A 16,552-nucleotide genomic window follows, 5' to 3' on the forward strand; every position below is an offset into this window, starting at 1 on the left:
CAACAATTTAACATTTCATTTTTTGCTGGCTACAGTAGCTCAAATCTGCAATCCTAGGTATTTGGGAGGTAGAGATTGAGAGATGGCAGTTTGATATCAGTTCAGACACAAAAGTTGCTAAAACTCTATCTTAACCAATAGCTGGGCACAACAGCAATATACCTGTCAGCCCCTATAGGGAAGCAAAAGGAGGAAGATGTCAGCCCAGGGTGTTTTGGTCACAAAGTGAGATCTTATTTCAAAATAATCAATGCAAAATAGGACAACTACTAATATGTCTAAGGCCCTGAGTTCAAACCTCAGAATCAACAGGGGAAAAAAAAAAACCTCATATAAATGGATAAAATCATCAGAGTCAGGTATGTTATTAGAAAAGGCTAAAGTATACTAATTAAATAAAGGGAACTTTTATTAAGTTGGAATACTAGCTGCCAAGAAAAAGAGTAAGGAAGATGGTAAGACAATTTACTAAGTGAACTAAAAAAGGACAAAATAAAGACAGAAGAAAGAAAAAACAATTAAAATTGATCAGCAGAACATGTTCTTAAAATGAAAAGCATGGAATTCACAACTGCAATGACTAAGATGAAGCAAAATTAACACACTTTAGCAATGAGATTTAAGAAAGTGCCTACAATAAACATGAATTTAGCAAGATACTAGTGTGGGGGGTGCGGGAGCTTGGAGGGCAGGGATGGTAAGGAGAAACAAAGGGAGAGACAATAATGTTTGATAAGAAATGTACTCGTTACCTTGCTCATGTAATTGTAACTCCTCTGTACAGTATTTTTCACAATAAAATATATTAATAAAAAAAACAAGATACTAGTCATCTATTTTTATTTGGAGACCAGTAAGAATAAAATTTTAGTTGCCTGGATTTAGATTAATAAAAATAGCCATGCTTGGGGCTGGGAAGTTGGCTCAGTGGTAGAGCGCTTGCCTTGCATGCCTTAGGCCCTGGGTTCGATTCCTCAGCACCACATAAGCAAAAAGAAAAAAGCCGGAAGTGACGCTGTGGCTCAAGTAGTAGGGCACTAGCCTTGAGCTGAAGAGCTGAGGGACAGTGCTCAGGCCCAGAGTTCATGCCCCACAACCGGACCAAAAAAAAAAAAATTAAAAAAAAAAAATAGCCATGCTTATCCACTAATGTTGAATGTTAATTCTCTAAAAATTAACACTGAACAACTATATTCCAAAGACAGAGAAGACCAGTAACTGTACCTTAAATCTCTCTACTTTCAATGTTTTATACTAACATGAGCTATTCTAATATGGAGAAAGTGCTTATAAAGAAAAACAGCAAAAAAACTACTCAAGAAATGCTAATGTCATCAGTTATCTTACCCAGTAAGTAATTTTAGTGCTGTCATCTCAAATGAAGCATGTTAATTTGATCAAGCTCATCTCCTCTCCAAGATAAATACAGTTCTATACTTCATATTTCACAAGCAACACATTATTTTATGTGTCACAGGAAAAGAAAAAAAAGAGACATACCAACAATAAACCACTCATTCATGTTAAACACAAATACACAAAAGCTATTAGTTCACTAACAGCAGCCATGACAGGAAGAGATAACAGAGAATAAACAAATTCTCAATGGTTCATTTAACAAAGCATCTTAACAATATTCTTCAAAAATGTTGAACCTATATCCTTCAAAATTTGGTTGGAAGACTGAGAATAAATCTCATAAACAACAAGGTCAATAATAAAAGACTGTGTGTGTGTGTGTGTGTGTGTGTGTGTGTGTGTGTGTGTGTGTGTGTGTGTGTGTGTGTGTGTGTGTGTGTGTGTGTGTGTGTGTGTGTGTGTGTGTGTGTGTGTGTGTGTGTGTGTGTGTGTGTAAGACTGTGTGTGTGTGTGTGTGTGACAGACACATTTATTTCTACTCACACAGGAAAAAATCTGATTTTTTTTTAAGTTTTGGAGGGGGGGGAGAAGGTGGGGGGAAGAGTTATATTTTGTTTTCAATTAAGGGCCCAGCTCATGGTAGGCTTTTCTAGTTCTTGGGACACTCAAACTCTATGCTCTAATTTATGCCTTCCAAGTAGCTGGGATTTATAACAGTGTACCACTATACCTCATGTAAAATATTGTTTTACAGGCTCATGTCTATAATCTCAGCTACTCAGAAGTTGGGGATCAAGAGGATCATAGTGCCAAGACTAGTCCAGGCAGAGTTAGCAAGACCCTATTTCAATCAACAAACTGGATGGGGTGGCAGACAACAGTAATATCAGTGAACATCACCCAAGAGCAGCCTCAAGTAAAAACAGGAAACATAGATGAAGAATAACAAAAGCCAAAAAAGAGCTGAGGGTATGGCTCAGGTGGTAAAACACATGCTGATCAGGCCTTGAATCAAATCTCAGTTTGCCCAAAAAAGAAAAACAACAAGAAATCATAGCAAAAGAGATGTGTCAACAAATTTTGGTTGTTAGAGACAGGACATGTTAAGGACAAAGAGAAAAGATGAAGTCTAAATAAAAAAGAAAACAACAGGAAAGCTTACTTTCAGAGAACTCAGAAAAATGTTTAGAAATTTCAGGTACCAAGAGAAAGGAGAGATGAAGACTACAGATAAAGGTAGTTTATTGCAACAATGAGATGTACAAGTCATTATGTCCAAAATGAACTTTACAACTTGGGGGGTGGGGGGGAGCAGGAAGGATTGGGGGGGTGGGGGGAGGATGGGAAGGGATGGGAAGGGGAAACAAAGGAGGAGGCTACAACTTGATAAGAAATGTACTCATTATCTTGCCCATGTAATTGTAACCCCCTCTGTACAGTATTTTCACAATAAAAAAAATAGTTGGAAATTTGCATGAACAGTAGGAAGAATCCTGGACTTCATTCCAGCCAACCACAAAGAAGGTAAAAGCTACAAAATAATAACATAAAGATGTCATAAAAACTGAGACTATACACTGCCTCCAAGTGAAATATTCAAATCTATGATAAGGACTAAAAAGGTTACTGGTAAAATTATTCATATCTACAGTGTATTTTAGATGTCTAGGAAAAATAAAACCCAGCATATATTATTTTCATTTATTATTTAGCCAGTGTAAATCCTGTATTAGTGTCTGACTATGGAAAAACATACTCAAAAGTTTTATGTTTATATAAAAGAAAACACCAGCTTAAGCAGAAAAGTTTAAGACTCCATCTACAATTAACTAGCAACAAGATAAACTGGAGTCATGGCTCAAGTGTGAGCTGTCACACTAAACTAGAATCATGGCTCAAATACCAACTGAGAGCAAGAAAAACAGCCAAATCAATATAAACTCAAAGACCTCAACCTAAGCCTCAAATCTGAACTCTGAAACTACTGCAAGATGGGAGTAGGAGAAATATTAGAACTTATAGGCATAGGTATGAACTTTTTGAAAAGAGTCCCAGGGGCACAGCAAAAAAAAGTGAGACTTGACAAATGGGATTATATCACAATAAGAAGTTTCTGCCCAGCAAAGCATAATTACTAAACTAGAAAGACAGCCAACAGACTGGGAGAAGATCTTTACCAGCTGTATACTTGACAAGGGCCTAATATCTAAAATAAATGAACATCCCCCACATAGAGCTCCCCTATGACCCAGCAATCCCACTTCTGGCCATTTACACAAATGATCACAAACAAAGCCATACTAAAGCTACCAGAACAACTATTTAGTGCAGCATTATTCACCCTACCTAAGATGTCCCTCAGTAAATGAATGGATCACGAAAATGTGATAGATATATAGACAGACAGACAGATAGATAGATAGAGATACACACAGTGGCATTCTATGCCTCTATCAGAAAGAATGACACTGCCCCATTTGTTAGGAAATGGAAAGACTTGGAAAATAATACATGAAGTAAGCCAGACCCACCCAAGAAACACAGGTCTCATAGTTTCCCTTATTTGCAATAACTAGTATACATCTAGGATTAGCTTACTAGACAAGCAGAAAAGGTCAAAAGCTATGTACATACATATGACCATATAAGATAATTGCTAAGCAAAGGACACAAGGGTTTTTTTCTTTGTTGCTGTTGTTTTTAATGTAACATGTGATTTTTTGTTGTTGTTTCTTTTGTATGTTCTTCCCCCTATGGTATAACCCCTCTTTTCACTGTATTTGATTCTAGTGCCCTGAATCTTGTATACATTTTTCTAATTTGGGGAGGGAAAGGGAAATGACAGAATGCTGAAATAAGGATACAAGCTGACCCACTATAACAATGAGATACACATGACACTATGTTGAAAATGAACTTTACAACTTGAGGTGTGGGAGGAGTTGAGGAGATGGGAGGGAAGGGATAGAAGGGGAAAAACAAAAGAGAGGGTAACAATGCTCATTAGGAAATGTACTCATTACACCTTACTTTTATGTAACTGTAACCCCTCCATACAGTATCTTTTTAGTAAAAAAATTTTAGCCTGGCGCTGGTGGCTCGCTCACGCCTTTAATCCTAGCTATTCAGGAGGCTGAGATCTGAGGATCTCGGTTCAAAGCCAGCCCGGGCAGGAAAGTCCATGTGAGTTTCTTATCTCTAATAAACCACTCAGAAAACCTAAACTGGCACTGTAACTCAAGTGGTAGAGTGCTAGCCTTGAGCTGAAGAGCTGAGGGGCAGCACCCAGGCCCAGAGTTTAAGCCCCATGACCAAAATAAATAAATAAATAAATAAATAAATATTAATAAGAAAATTCCAAAATAATTAAAACCTGATTCTATTGTACAAAAAAATTAACGTCCCCAAGAAACTAATAAACCAACCAATAAATAGGCAAAGGAGCGAAATAGAGACTTTTCAGAAGAAGAATGGCCAATAAACACTTGAGAAAATGCTCAACATCCTGGCCATAAAGAAAATACAAATCGAAACTACTCAGATTCCATCTTACTCCAGTTTCATCACCAACAAAAGAATTCAACCTACAACATACACTGGCAGGAATGTGGGGAAAAATGGTAATAGGGGAAAACCCTATTGCACTGCTGGTGGGAATGTAAACTAGTATAAATACTCTGGACAGCAGTCTAGAAACACCTCAAAAAAACTAAACATAGAACTTCCCTATGACACAGCCATCCCACTCTTGGTTATCTGTCTAGATCATTACAAGTCAGGATATAATAAAGATATTTGCACATTCATGTTCATTGCTGTACTGTTCACAATATCCATCTATGGAAACAGCCCAGATGCCCTACCAAAAAAATGTGCTACATATATACAATGGAATTTTACTCATCTGTTAAAAATAATAATGCATCATGCAAGGGAAATGGATGGACCTAGAACAAATCACATTGTATGAGGTAAGCCAAGTTCAGAGAGATAAATGGCCATGTTTTCTCTCAAGCTAGATCAAAAATACAACTGGACATGATATCGTATACAGAACTCTATGCATTCAGACACAGTCAAGACTAAAGGAGGATACTCTTAGAGGAGGAACTGAAAGGCTTAACTCCTCTTAATATTTAAAATACTATTTATCAAAACGAATTCCAAGCCAGGTTCCTGTAATACTAGCTACTCAGGATGCTGAGATCTGAGGATCATGGTTCAAAACCAGCCCGGGCAGGAGAGTCCATGAGACTCTTATCTCCAATTTAAAAAAAAAAAAAAAAAAAAACACACACACACACACAACCAGAAAACTGGAAGTGGCACCGTGGCTCAAGTGGTAGAGTGCTAGCCTAGAGCTGAAGAGCAGAAAGACAGCACCTAGGCCCAGGGTTCAAGCGCCACAACCAAGAAAAAAAAACGAATTCCAGCAAATGGAAACATGGTTTTATTGTGTGTGTGGTGGCGGTGGTGGCAGTGATGGTGGTGGTAGTAGTGGAAACAGTAGTAGTGCTTTTGGTTTGGGCTCTTTTTTTGGAGGGGGGTGTGTAGAAATGGAAGAAGGGTGAACAAATGCAGTTGTGGCATTCAGTATACACTAGTGGAAAATGAACTGTCCAACTTGTAGACAAGAACAGAGGGAGAAACTGGGGGAAAGGGAACAAAAGGATGACATTATCCAACAAGAATTATACTTATTAGCTGACTTATGAAATGGTAACCCTTCTGTACAATAGCTTAATAATAATAAAGAAAACCAGCTGAGTACAAGGCCTTGAGTTCAAGCCAGAGTACTGATATCCCTCCCCCCCCAAAAAAAGCACAAAAGAAAATATTAACTTGTAAACCCACTTAATAATACATGAAACAAAAGACAAGAAAATAGCAAAGAAACAGCAAATAGCTAAATTAATTAATTAGTAACAGGAAAAGACACATAATAAGACAGTAAGTTTGACTTTATCAAATTCAGGTAATATTTCAAGAAAATGCACAATTATATATTTCTTTTATAGAAAGATACACATAGGGTAGAGTTATAAAAACATCAACAGGCTGCAGACCAAATCACTATAGTAGTTAAGTAGTTATATAAAAGTAAGAAGAACATTTACTGAGGGGCACTTTGACTGTAACTGTACGTTCCTATCTTTAATCCCATAAACATAGAAGATGCTAACAGTTTTGTAGGAAATGTGTTTTAATCTATACTTTCTCAATTATTTCATTGTTCTTAAAAACTACAGGCAACAAATAGCCTTATTAATACAAAAATCTGAAAGTTGAATTGCCTTAGAGTTTTTAACATTAACAACCTAAGTTTATAAATAATTGCTTTTCACTTAAGTTCTTAAAATATTAAAGAATGCCCCTTATAATCTATATTTAGACAGGACCTATTCAAATCCAAATGCTTAAAAAAAAAACTCACTGTCTGTAATCTAAGAAACTAATTGGCTCAAGAAGGCACTAACTCCTTATATATGTTTCTAACCTACACAGGAATGATACTATAAATATTCAAGCTTCAGAGAATAAATTCCATGATGATTAATTGAAACAAGACTTCACTTTTCACAATCCTCCCAAAAAATACTTTCTCTATAAAACTGATTATATTTCCACCAAAAAGCATTTAGTAATATTTGTTGTTGCACATAAATAGTACCTGTTAAATCCTTTGCTAAGTCAGGATGGTTCATGAGACAATGGCTAGCAAATTTCACACATTCCAGGCGGATTGGTACGTGGATGTCATTAAATCTGATAAAATTAAAAGAGCAATTTTAAAATAATAGAAACAAACATGGTTAATTTACACAAGCTTATTTAAAATTACATGTGCACTTAGATTTATATTTTGTTTCGCAAATTAAAGAAAAAACAATGTAGGAAAACCCAAAGTAAAATCTATGTGTGTATAAGATGTCAGAAACAGAATTACAAAACTTTTTCTGCCGGGTACCGGTGGCTCATGTCTGTAATCCTAGCTACTCAGGAGGCTGATATCTGAGGATCACAGTTCAAAACCACCCTGGGCAGGAAAAGCACTGAAATTCTTATCTCCAATAAACCACCAGAAAACCGGAAGTAGTGCTGTGGCTCAAGAGGTAGAACACTTGCCTTGAGCTGAAGAGCACAGGGACAGCACCCATGTCCAGAGTTGAAGCCCCATGACCAGCCAAAAAAAAAAAAAATTAAAACTGTCTTGTGGTCATTCTATTTAAACCTCTTTAACCTTACATTTTCCATCTCTCTTTTGCCTTGTAGTTTATTGGAACATTTTGAGTGTATGTATGTATGTGTGCATACATGCCTATGTGTAGATTTTTCCAAGTTTAGATTTCTCTAATTCTATTTTTCTGATGTCACTAAAAGACTCCCTATGCCCAAAACTTATAAATTAGTAATTAAGATTTAGATATTTCATCATATTAGAATCCTATGTTTTAGTTTTCAACTTTGTCTTTAATTGTACAAAGGAGTTGCAATTTAACAAAGCAGTTTATTAATATAAATATATTTTGACCAATGTCACCCCTTTCAATATTCTCACCCATCCCTCCTCCACCTACCCCTTTCCTCACTCCTGTAGAATCCCTTTTTTTTTTTAAGGCAAGACCATTTCACAAGTAGTGTTGTATTCCTCAAAAAGCCCATGATGTCAAGTCATCTCTCAAATACTGATATTCAAAGTTGTAACAGCTCATCAACAAATGCAAAATAGCAATTAAAAAAAAAATTCTTTAAGGGTGGCTGGGATTGTGGCTTAGTGACAGAGTACTTGCCTAGCATGCATGAGGCCCAGAGTTGAATTCCTCAGTACCACATAAACAACAAAAAACTTAGGCGCCAGTGGCTCACACCTGTAATCCTAGCTATTCAGGAGGCTGAGATCTGAGGAGACAGCGCCCAGGCCCAGAGTTCAAGGCCCATGACCGACAAAATAAAACAAAACAAAACAAAACAAAAAAACTCATTAAATATTTTTTTAATTTGTTAAGGTACATGAAAGTGAATCAAAGGTTTCTATGTACCAAAGTATTTTCAAAGTACTGCCTTAATTCTGCAAAATTAAAAGGTTCTCAATCCAGTTTCTAATGATTTAGAAACAAACTTTGAAAGCATATAAAAAGAAACAAAATTTGGCATTTACATGATAAAAATCTTACAAATTACTCAAAATAAAGTTTCTTAGTTTATTAGAAAAAAAGCATTTTTCCATTACAGACTTTGTCTCCAAAACCTAAAATTATAATATCTAGCCTAGAGAGCCCATGGTTTGAGTATTCTGAATTCAAATATTAAATCATCTTTAATCCCATATACTTTTATCATTTTTAACTCATTATGTAACTTATAGTTATTACAAATAAATATAACAAAAAATCTGAAATATTTTGACTCCTTAAATTTGGTGATGTTCTGCTGGTTTCCCTTTGGGGTTGTTTTCTTTGCATTATTTTATGTAGTGTTCGCACAGTAGGCAAGTATTATTCCACTAAGCTACATTTCCTACCCCAAAACTTGGTAATATTTAATACTGAGTTTCAGGGTTATTAATAGTAAAAGAAAAAATTACACTGGGCTGGGAAAGTGGCTCGGTGGTAATAGTGTTTGCTTTGCATGCATGAGGCCTTGGGTTTGATTCCTCAGCACCACATAAGCAGAAAAAGCCAAAAGTGGCACTGTGGCTCAAGTGGTAGAGTGCTAGCCTTGAGCTGAAGCCTCAGGGATAGCACTGAGGCCCAGAGTTCAGGCCCCACTACCAAAAAAAAAAAAAAAAAGAAAAAAAGAAGAGAAAAAATTACACTGTAATAGGTGGCATATTATTTGTCCTTTGGAAACATGTAAAATAAAGTCTAATATAAATCTTAATTTTAAAATACAGCAAATGTCTATACAGCTATATATCACATAGTATTTCAGTCGTCATTAAGTCACCCACACTACCGTAGTTCATTAAGATTATATCACCAAGTGATGTCTTGGACATATTAGTTTGTGTAAGTCCTTTCTCACAAGCATGGCTGTACAATACAAGTATATTTAAAAAGTACATTTCCATTTCAAAAAATTAAAAAGTCTTGAAATTCAGTTGCATAATTTGATAATGTGCCTATTGTCCAAAAAGAGGTCTAAAATTAAATCACAAAGTGTTAATATTTTATTAGCTTAACTTCCTCATTAAATATTATCAGTGAACTTCAACTAAAGCTAAAGAGTAAGATTAGGAATTTGGGAGTTTAGTGTGTGTGCGTGTGTGCGTGCGTGAGTGCGTGCGTGTATGTGTGTATGTTTATAATCACTTAACAAGTTAGAAAAATAAGATGAAAGGATTTGATTTACTATTAGGAAATGGTAGTTGTAGCTGGGTACCAGCTCATGTTTGTAATTCTAGCTAATTGGGAAGATTGGAAGAACTGCAGTTCAAGGCCAGCTACCATAGGAAAGCTCCTAAGACTAGCCCTCACTTCACTGAAAGCTGGATAATGTTAGTACATGTCTGTTTTCCTAGCTACAGAAAGCCTAACATGGGTAGGATTTGACCTAGCAACATACCAGGATAGTAAGTGAGACACTATCACAAAAATAATCAGGGTATCCAGGCACTGATGGCTTTTACTTATAATTCTAGCTACTCAGAGGGCTAAGAGCTGGGAGGAGCAGTTCAAAGACAGCTTAAGTAGGAAACTCTATGAGACTCTTACCTCTAAATAACCACCAAAAAGCCACAGTGGATCTGTACATCAAGTGGTAAAGCATTAGCCTTGAATGTTCTACCTAAACAAAGTGACAGTGCCCAGGCTCTGAGTTCAAACCTCAGTACCAGCATATAAATTTTATTAATTAAATGGTTAAAAAAAAAAAAAAAAAAAAGACAAGCTCACGCCTGTAATCCTAGCTACTCAGGCGGCTGAGATCTTAGGATCGAGTTTCAAAGCCAGCCCGGGCAGGAAAGTCTGTGAAACTCTTATCTCCAATAAACCACCAGAAAACCAGAAGTGGCGTTGTAGCTCAAGTGGTAGAGTGCTAGCCTTGAGCTGAAGAGCTGAGGGACAGCGCTCAGGCCCAGAGTTCAAGGCCCACAATCGATTAAAAAAAAAAAAAAAAAAGAAGAAGAAGAAGAAGACAAATGGAAGTATGGCTAGTAGTAGAGTACCCATCTGGCAAGGACCTGAGTTCTAACCCCAGTACCACCAAAATATTCCATTTTTCTTTTATTATTTTTTGCCAGTCCAGGTGTTTGAACTCAGGGCCTGGACACTGTCCCTGAGTTTCTTTTGCTCAAGGCTAGCTCTCTACTACTTGAGCCATAGCGCCACTTCAGGCTTCTGTTTATGTGGTTCTGAGGAATCGAACTCAAGGTTTTATACAAGCTAGGCAAGCACTCTACCACTAAGCCACATTCCCAGTCCCCAAAATAAATAATTAATTAAATTAAAAACCTGATAGTTGTTACATTGGAAATAAAAGTGGTAATACTAACACAAGGATTTCAACACAAAGAAAATACAGTAGGAGTTTTTAATCCCATCTGTTAATGACTTCACAGCATTCCGTTATGACAATAAATTAGAGGGAATAAATGTCCTTCTTTAGTCTCAGGATTAATCAATGTAGACTTCAATCAGAACATATGTACTGCTTTTAATATTTTCAGGTTCAGTAACTACTTATTAACAGTAAAGAAACTAACCTCTACTATAGAAAAAAATAACATACACAGCACACTGGAAAGTTCTGCCAACTAATTTAAGAAACCCAGATCATCACTTCCTTTAAGTAAGAATACAGAAGGAAAATTAAGAGAAATACACAATCATTTTTTTTGTTTTGTTATTATCCATATCTTTCAATATCTCCAAATAACCTAATGAAATATAACTTTCTATAGATAGACTGTCTCTCCAGAAGGAATTTTTAACTGGAATTAATCATTGCTTTAAAATAATAATTTTAACTTTACATCTGTTAATACATGAGATAGTTTTTAAATGAGCTATCTTAAAAATAGGATAACAGATGAAAAGATAAAAGGAGTTTTTAAATACAGCAATCTTTTTTTCCCCCCCGGTTGTAGGCCCTGAACTCTGGGCCTGAGCGCTGTCCCTCAGCTCTTCAGCTCAAGGCTGGTGCTCTACCACTTGAGCCACAGGCCACTTCTGGCTTTTTCTGCTTATGTGGTGCTGAGGAATCAAACCCAGGGTCTCATACATGCAAGGCAAGCACTCTACCACTGAGCCACCTTCCCAGCCCAATACAGCAATCATTATCAATATGTAAAATTCCACAAATAAAACCCTTCATTTGCCAGCACCTGTAATCCTAGCTGCTCAGGAGGCTGAGATCCTGAGCAGGAAAGTCCATGATTCTCTTATCTCCAATTAACCACCAGAAATCTGGAAGTAGCACTGTGGCTCAAGTGGGAGAGTGCTAGCTTTGAGCTGAAGAGCTCAGCAACAGTGCCCAGGCCCAGAGTTCAAGCCCCATAACCCCCACCACCAACAACAACAAAAACCTTCATTTTTATGACTTCAGAGAACATAGCTTAAATGTGGCTGTTGTTTAAAAAAAAAAAAAAAAAAACAACAACAACAACATAGAGCTAACAAGGAGAAAGAAAAAGATTAATACTGTCAAAAAGGTATTTGCAACTATGAAAACAGAACATGAACATACGAAATGAGCCCAGCTGAAATTGTTTGAGGAGGGAAAAAAAAGAGGGAGTAGAGTGATATAGATGGTGAAAATGATTGGAATATATTGTGACCATGAGTGGAGATGTAACGAAGAACTCCCCCCATAATAACGTAAGCTAAGAAAAAATAGAATCTAAGTAGATATAAATGTGTATTGCTGTTAAATAAGAAGCCACAGTCTTATACCTTCCCAAGTAGCACTGCCAAAGTGGTTTGTTTTGAGAAGCCAATTCTGAATCCTTTGCCCCAAACATTTTTGCCAGCAGTTTAACAACTTGGAGTCGTTCCTCATTATCATTGCTCTAAAACAAAACACAAATACTTTTAAACTATGAGGTAGAAATTCACAACATATCCCAAGTTCCCTTATTCTCCAATCACAGAAAACCTTATATGAACTCCAATTGAAAAACTATGTAAAAATGCTCACTATATTGTTCACAAAATAAAATACTATAATGCTCTAATTAGCTCAAATTACATTAAAGCAGTATCCTTACATGAAATGTCTCAGAAGTCTAATTAAATGTTAGACTCCCTCCAACAACTTATTTGTATTCAATCTCAAATTGAAAAACCTACTAAAATATCTTTAAAAATGAGACTCTAACAAAAAACATCATAAGCAGCTAGGCCTACAATAAACAGAGAATTCAGTCTGATTATAGTTTAGTTCTTGTAGAAATAAATGTCTTGAATCCTTCCAATAGGAGAGTCAGTTAATCTATATACACCAGATTCCTAAAGGAAGTTCAACAGCATAACTGTAACACCTTACATATGTAAAAGTTAGAATTTCCATTTTATATACTAAATTGCAGGCATCTGAAGGTGAAAACTCAATTTTATTGTTGAGTTTGGTACTATAAACAAATAACACAATGAGCTAAATAATAAGGAAATCATAGTGTTGAACTTGAACACAAAATGTGGCAATTGGGTCTATCAAGTAGCATTAATATTCAAGGTGCTATGGATGGCACTCTACTTTTTTTTTTTTTTTTGGTCAGTCATGGAGCCTGAAGTCTGGGCCTGGGTGCTGTCCCTCAGCTCTTCAGCTCAAGGCTAACACTTCCACTTGAGCCACAGCACCACTTCCAGCTTTTCTGCTTATGTGATGCTGAGGAATCGAACCCAAGGCCTCATGCCTTATGCAAGGCAAGCAATGTACCACTGAGCCATCTTCCCAGCCCCTCTCATTTTTTAAGCAATGTCTCAAGCTAGCATTCAAGAACCCCTATTGTATGTGAGACAAAAAAATCTTTATTCCTCTAAATAAGCACTCAGCACTGGCTATATATTTAGAATCATTTCTTAAGCTTCAAAACAAACACACCTGATGCATTAATTTTATTCTCTATTTTAAGTTCCACTAATGTATGGCCAGGAGTGATTTAAATTTTATGCTACCTTCCTTAAACTTTAAGCTACTATAATATGTTCCACATATTCACCCAGAACCTTCCTACCTCTATATGCTTCTGCATGCTGTTTTCTTTGCTTCAATAGTATGCTGTTTGTATTTCTTACGACACTTATAATATCTGGCCTCTTATTAGATCTGGATTTTTTTTTCCTCTTCCTCCCATACTAGATGTTAAGTTGGCTGAAAGCAGGGATGATAACTTCCTTATCTTTATATTTCTCATAGGAAAATGCACATAGCATTTACTTTATAGTTTTACTAGAGAAAATCAGATAAATCAACAAAGTAATTAGAAGGGTGACTGCCTCACCTCACCAAAATTGCTAGCCACATTAAAAGGAGAAAGGGAGGCCAGTTAATCAAATGACTGACTTGAAAAAGTATATACCAAAAGCATCCTCCAAAATAAAACAAGAACAATTATTTACTGGTTATTTAGAGTATCTCTTAACTATTCGTTAACTATTTTATTTTGAAAGAGATAAATCAAAATTTTTAGAAATAATAAATACTGCATGGAAATAATTAGAGAACTACTCTGGGTGACAATGACTTTAAACCCCAGTATCACCAAAGAAGAAGATTCAAAAGGAGAAAATATATTCCCTAATTCTATCAAACCAATGAAACTTACTTTGACAAGTCAAAGTAAGGCAATAGGGAAATGTTCCCTAAAGAGTGCAAAAATTTTCACTATGTAAAAAGTAAACAAACTTAGGAAATAACATATTGATAAAAGAAAGCATTTGGGGGACTGGTGTGGGAGCACACATTTGTAATCCTGTTACTTGGTAGGCATTCTGAAAGGACTGCAGTTAGTCTAGCTCCAGACAAAAATGAAATGCCACATCAAAAAAATAAATAAATAAACATAAAAAGGACTGGGAACATGGCTCAAGAACATTTGTCAAACAAGTGTAAGACTCTGTTCAAACCATGGTACTGGGTTTAAAAAAAAAAAATGTGAATAATGAGCGCTAAACTATTTTTCTAGTCCAAATCAGGAGATCAAGAGAACTGATATCAACTATATCTTGAAAATACAAGCTTACTCACTAGACACTATGTTGAAAATGAGCTATAAAATTTATGGGTAGGAATGGGAAGGAAAAACTGGGAGAAAGTGAGGGAAGAGGTGATACCATCCAAAAAGAAATGTATTCATTACTTGACATGTACTTTAAACCCTCTGTACATCACCTTTATAATAACAATAAAAAAGAAAATATATATGTGTCCATGTACGTATGTATATATATATATATATGTATATATGTATATACATGCATACATACACACATGCACACACACAAGAAAATACAAGCTCAATGTAAAAAGTCAGCCAAATGCTAGAATTAATCTAGAAAAACCTATTTGAAGGAAAATGCTATCCTGCTGATTATTTGGTAAATATCTACTACTTGTCAGGTACATGTCAGACATTGTCGATAAAGACACAACTAAATGGTAATAGTCCCTCAACTGTTTTACTCAGGTAAAATTATTGTAAAGAATTAAAAAGCCACAAATAATATTCTTTGCTAGCCTGACTAAAACAACTGTATTATTTTAAAATAGTTACCTTTAATTTAAACTCAAGCTGGGGTAAAACGGAGAGCAGCAAATGACTATCAATATTGTAGAGTTCCAAAATTAAGTCAAAAACATGCTCTGACAAATCGCTGATAGATGTTTTCCCAAGCATCAGAACCTGATTAAAAAACTTTGGAGAAAAAAAAATTAGTAGAAACACCACAGATAAAATATTCCTAAGTATTATCAACCAAGTTTATTATTTTATACACACTCAAGCTAGATATACACAACATTTTCTGAAAGTAAGTGGAACAACTGCAGGCTATATAACACATGGACTTCATTTTGTACACAGCATGAGATAGTCATTTGTACTGACTTGTCAATTAATACATCCACAAACTCTACCTTCCCAATACATTTTGTTTTCCATTATAATGCTATATTCTGTCAATGACAGTTAATTTTGACTGAACCAAGGAATACCTGCATTGCTGGTAAAGTATTATTTCCAAGTCTATCTTCAGGATGTTTCCAGAGGACACTGTCCTCCATGTGCACAGGCATCATCCAATTGACTAGAGGCCCACAAAGAACAAAAAAATCTGAGGAAGGTGAATTCACTCCTTTGTAGAGTTGGAGCACCTTCTTCTGTCCTTGGGCATTAGAAATAAGAGCTTTTCCAGATTTTAGGAACCTAGACGTAACAATAACCTCCTCTACACTCTCAGGACTTTAGCCTTGACTCTCTGAGAGTTAAACCACCACTTCCTTGTTCCTTTAGCTACATAAAACATCCTCAGCCTCCAAAACAACATGAGCTAATTCCCTTAATAGTTTCCTCACATTCCTCTCTGGCTCTGGAGAATTCCAACACAATGTCTTAATCACCTCACGAGATAAGTGATTTAAGGAAATACATAACATTTTCTTCATCTTAGCAAATGGGAGACAATAGCTTCTAAAACAAAGCTTTCAAGCTGAGCATTATGGTACACAACTGTAATCTCAGCACTTGAAAGTATAAGGAAGGAAGATCATGAATTCAAGACTTGCCTCTCAAAAATATACACATACATACACACATATAAATACACATGTAAGAAGCTTTTTATACCTTCACAGTAAAAGGCAATTCTATTTTAATACGGTTTTCAGGGTCAGGAACTGTGGTTCACATCTATAATCCCAGCTGCAGGGGAGGTAGAGTTTGGAAAAATCAGTTTGACACCAGACTATTTAAAAAAGTTAGTGAAACTCCATCTCAATCAATAAGCCAGTAATGGTGGAGCATACTTGTGATCCTGAGGTAACAGATAGAAAGATCCAAATCTGAGGGTAGCCTCAGACAAAAACATGAGACCCAATCTGAAAAATAACTAAAGTATAAAAAAGATTATGGGTATGGTTCAAGTGGTAGAACACCTGCCTCCCAAAGGTTAGGCCCCAAGTTCAAGTTCCAGTGGCACTAGAAAAATCAAAACCTCATAGTTCTACTTCTAATTAATACAAAATGACTTCTTCC

At 35.9% G+C, this 16,552-nt stretch overlaps 1 protein-coding gene across 6 annotated transcripts in view; it reads right to left on the bottom strand.

The window, feature by feature from the left end:
- Positions 1-16,552, bottom strand: part of Pds5b (PDS5 cohesin associated factor B) — a 165,580-nt gene that overhangs the window by 83,120 nt on the left and 65,908 nt on the right. For all 6 annotated transcript variants that reach the window (XM_070002989.1, XM_070002988.1, XM_070002990.1 and 3 more), the window contains exons 8-10: positions 15,074-15,214; positions 12,252-12,367; positions 7,031-7,125 (exon numbers count right to left, since the gene is read on the bottom strand). In XM_070002989.1, the coding sequence (XP_069859090.1) occupies positions 7,031-7,125; positions 12,252-12,367; positions 15,074-15,214 (352 nt within the window). The remainder of the gene's footprint in view (positions 1-7,030; positions 7,126-12,251; positions 12,368-15,073; positions 15,215-16,552) is intronic.

Source organism: Dipodomys merriami, unplaced genomic scaffold (assembly GCF_024711535.1).
Source record: "Dipodomys merriami isolate MVZ:Mamm:240054 unplaced genomic scaffold, mDipMer1.0.p SCAF_6, whole genome shotgun sequence".
Taxonomy (NCBI): Eukaryota; Metazoa; Chordata; class Mammalia; order Rodentia; family Heteromyidae; genus Dipodomys; species Dipodomys merriami.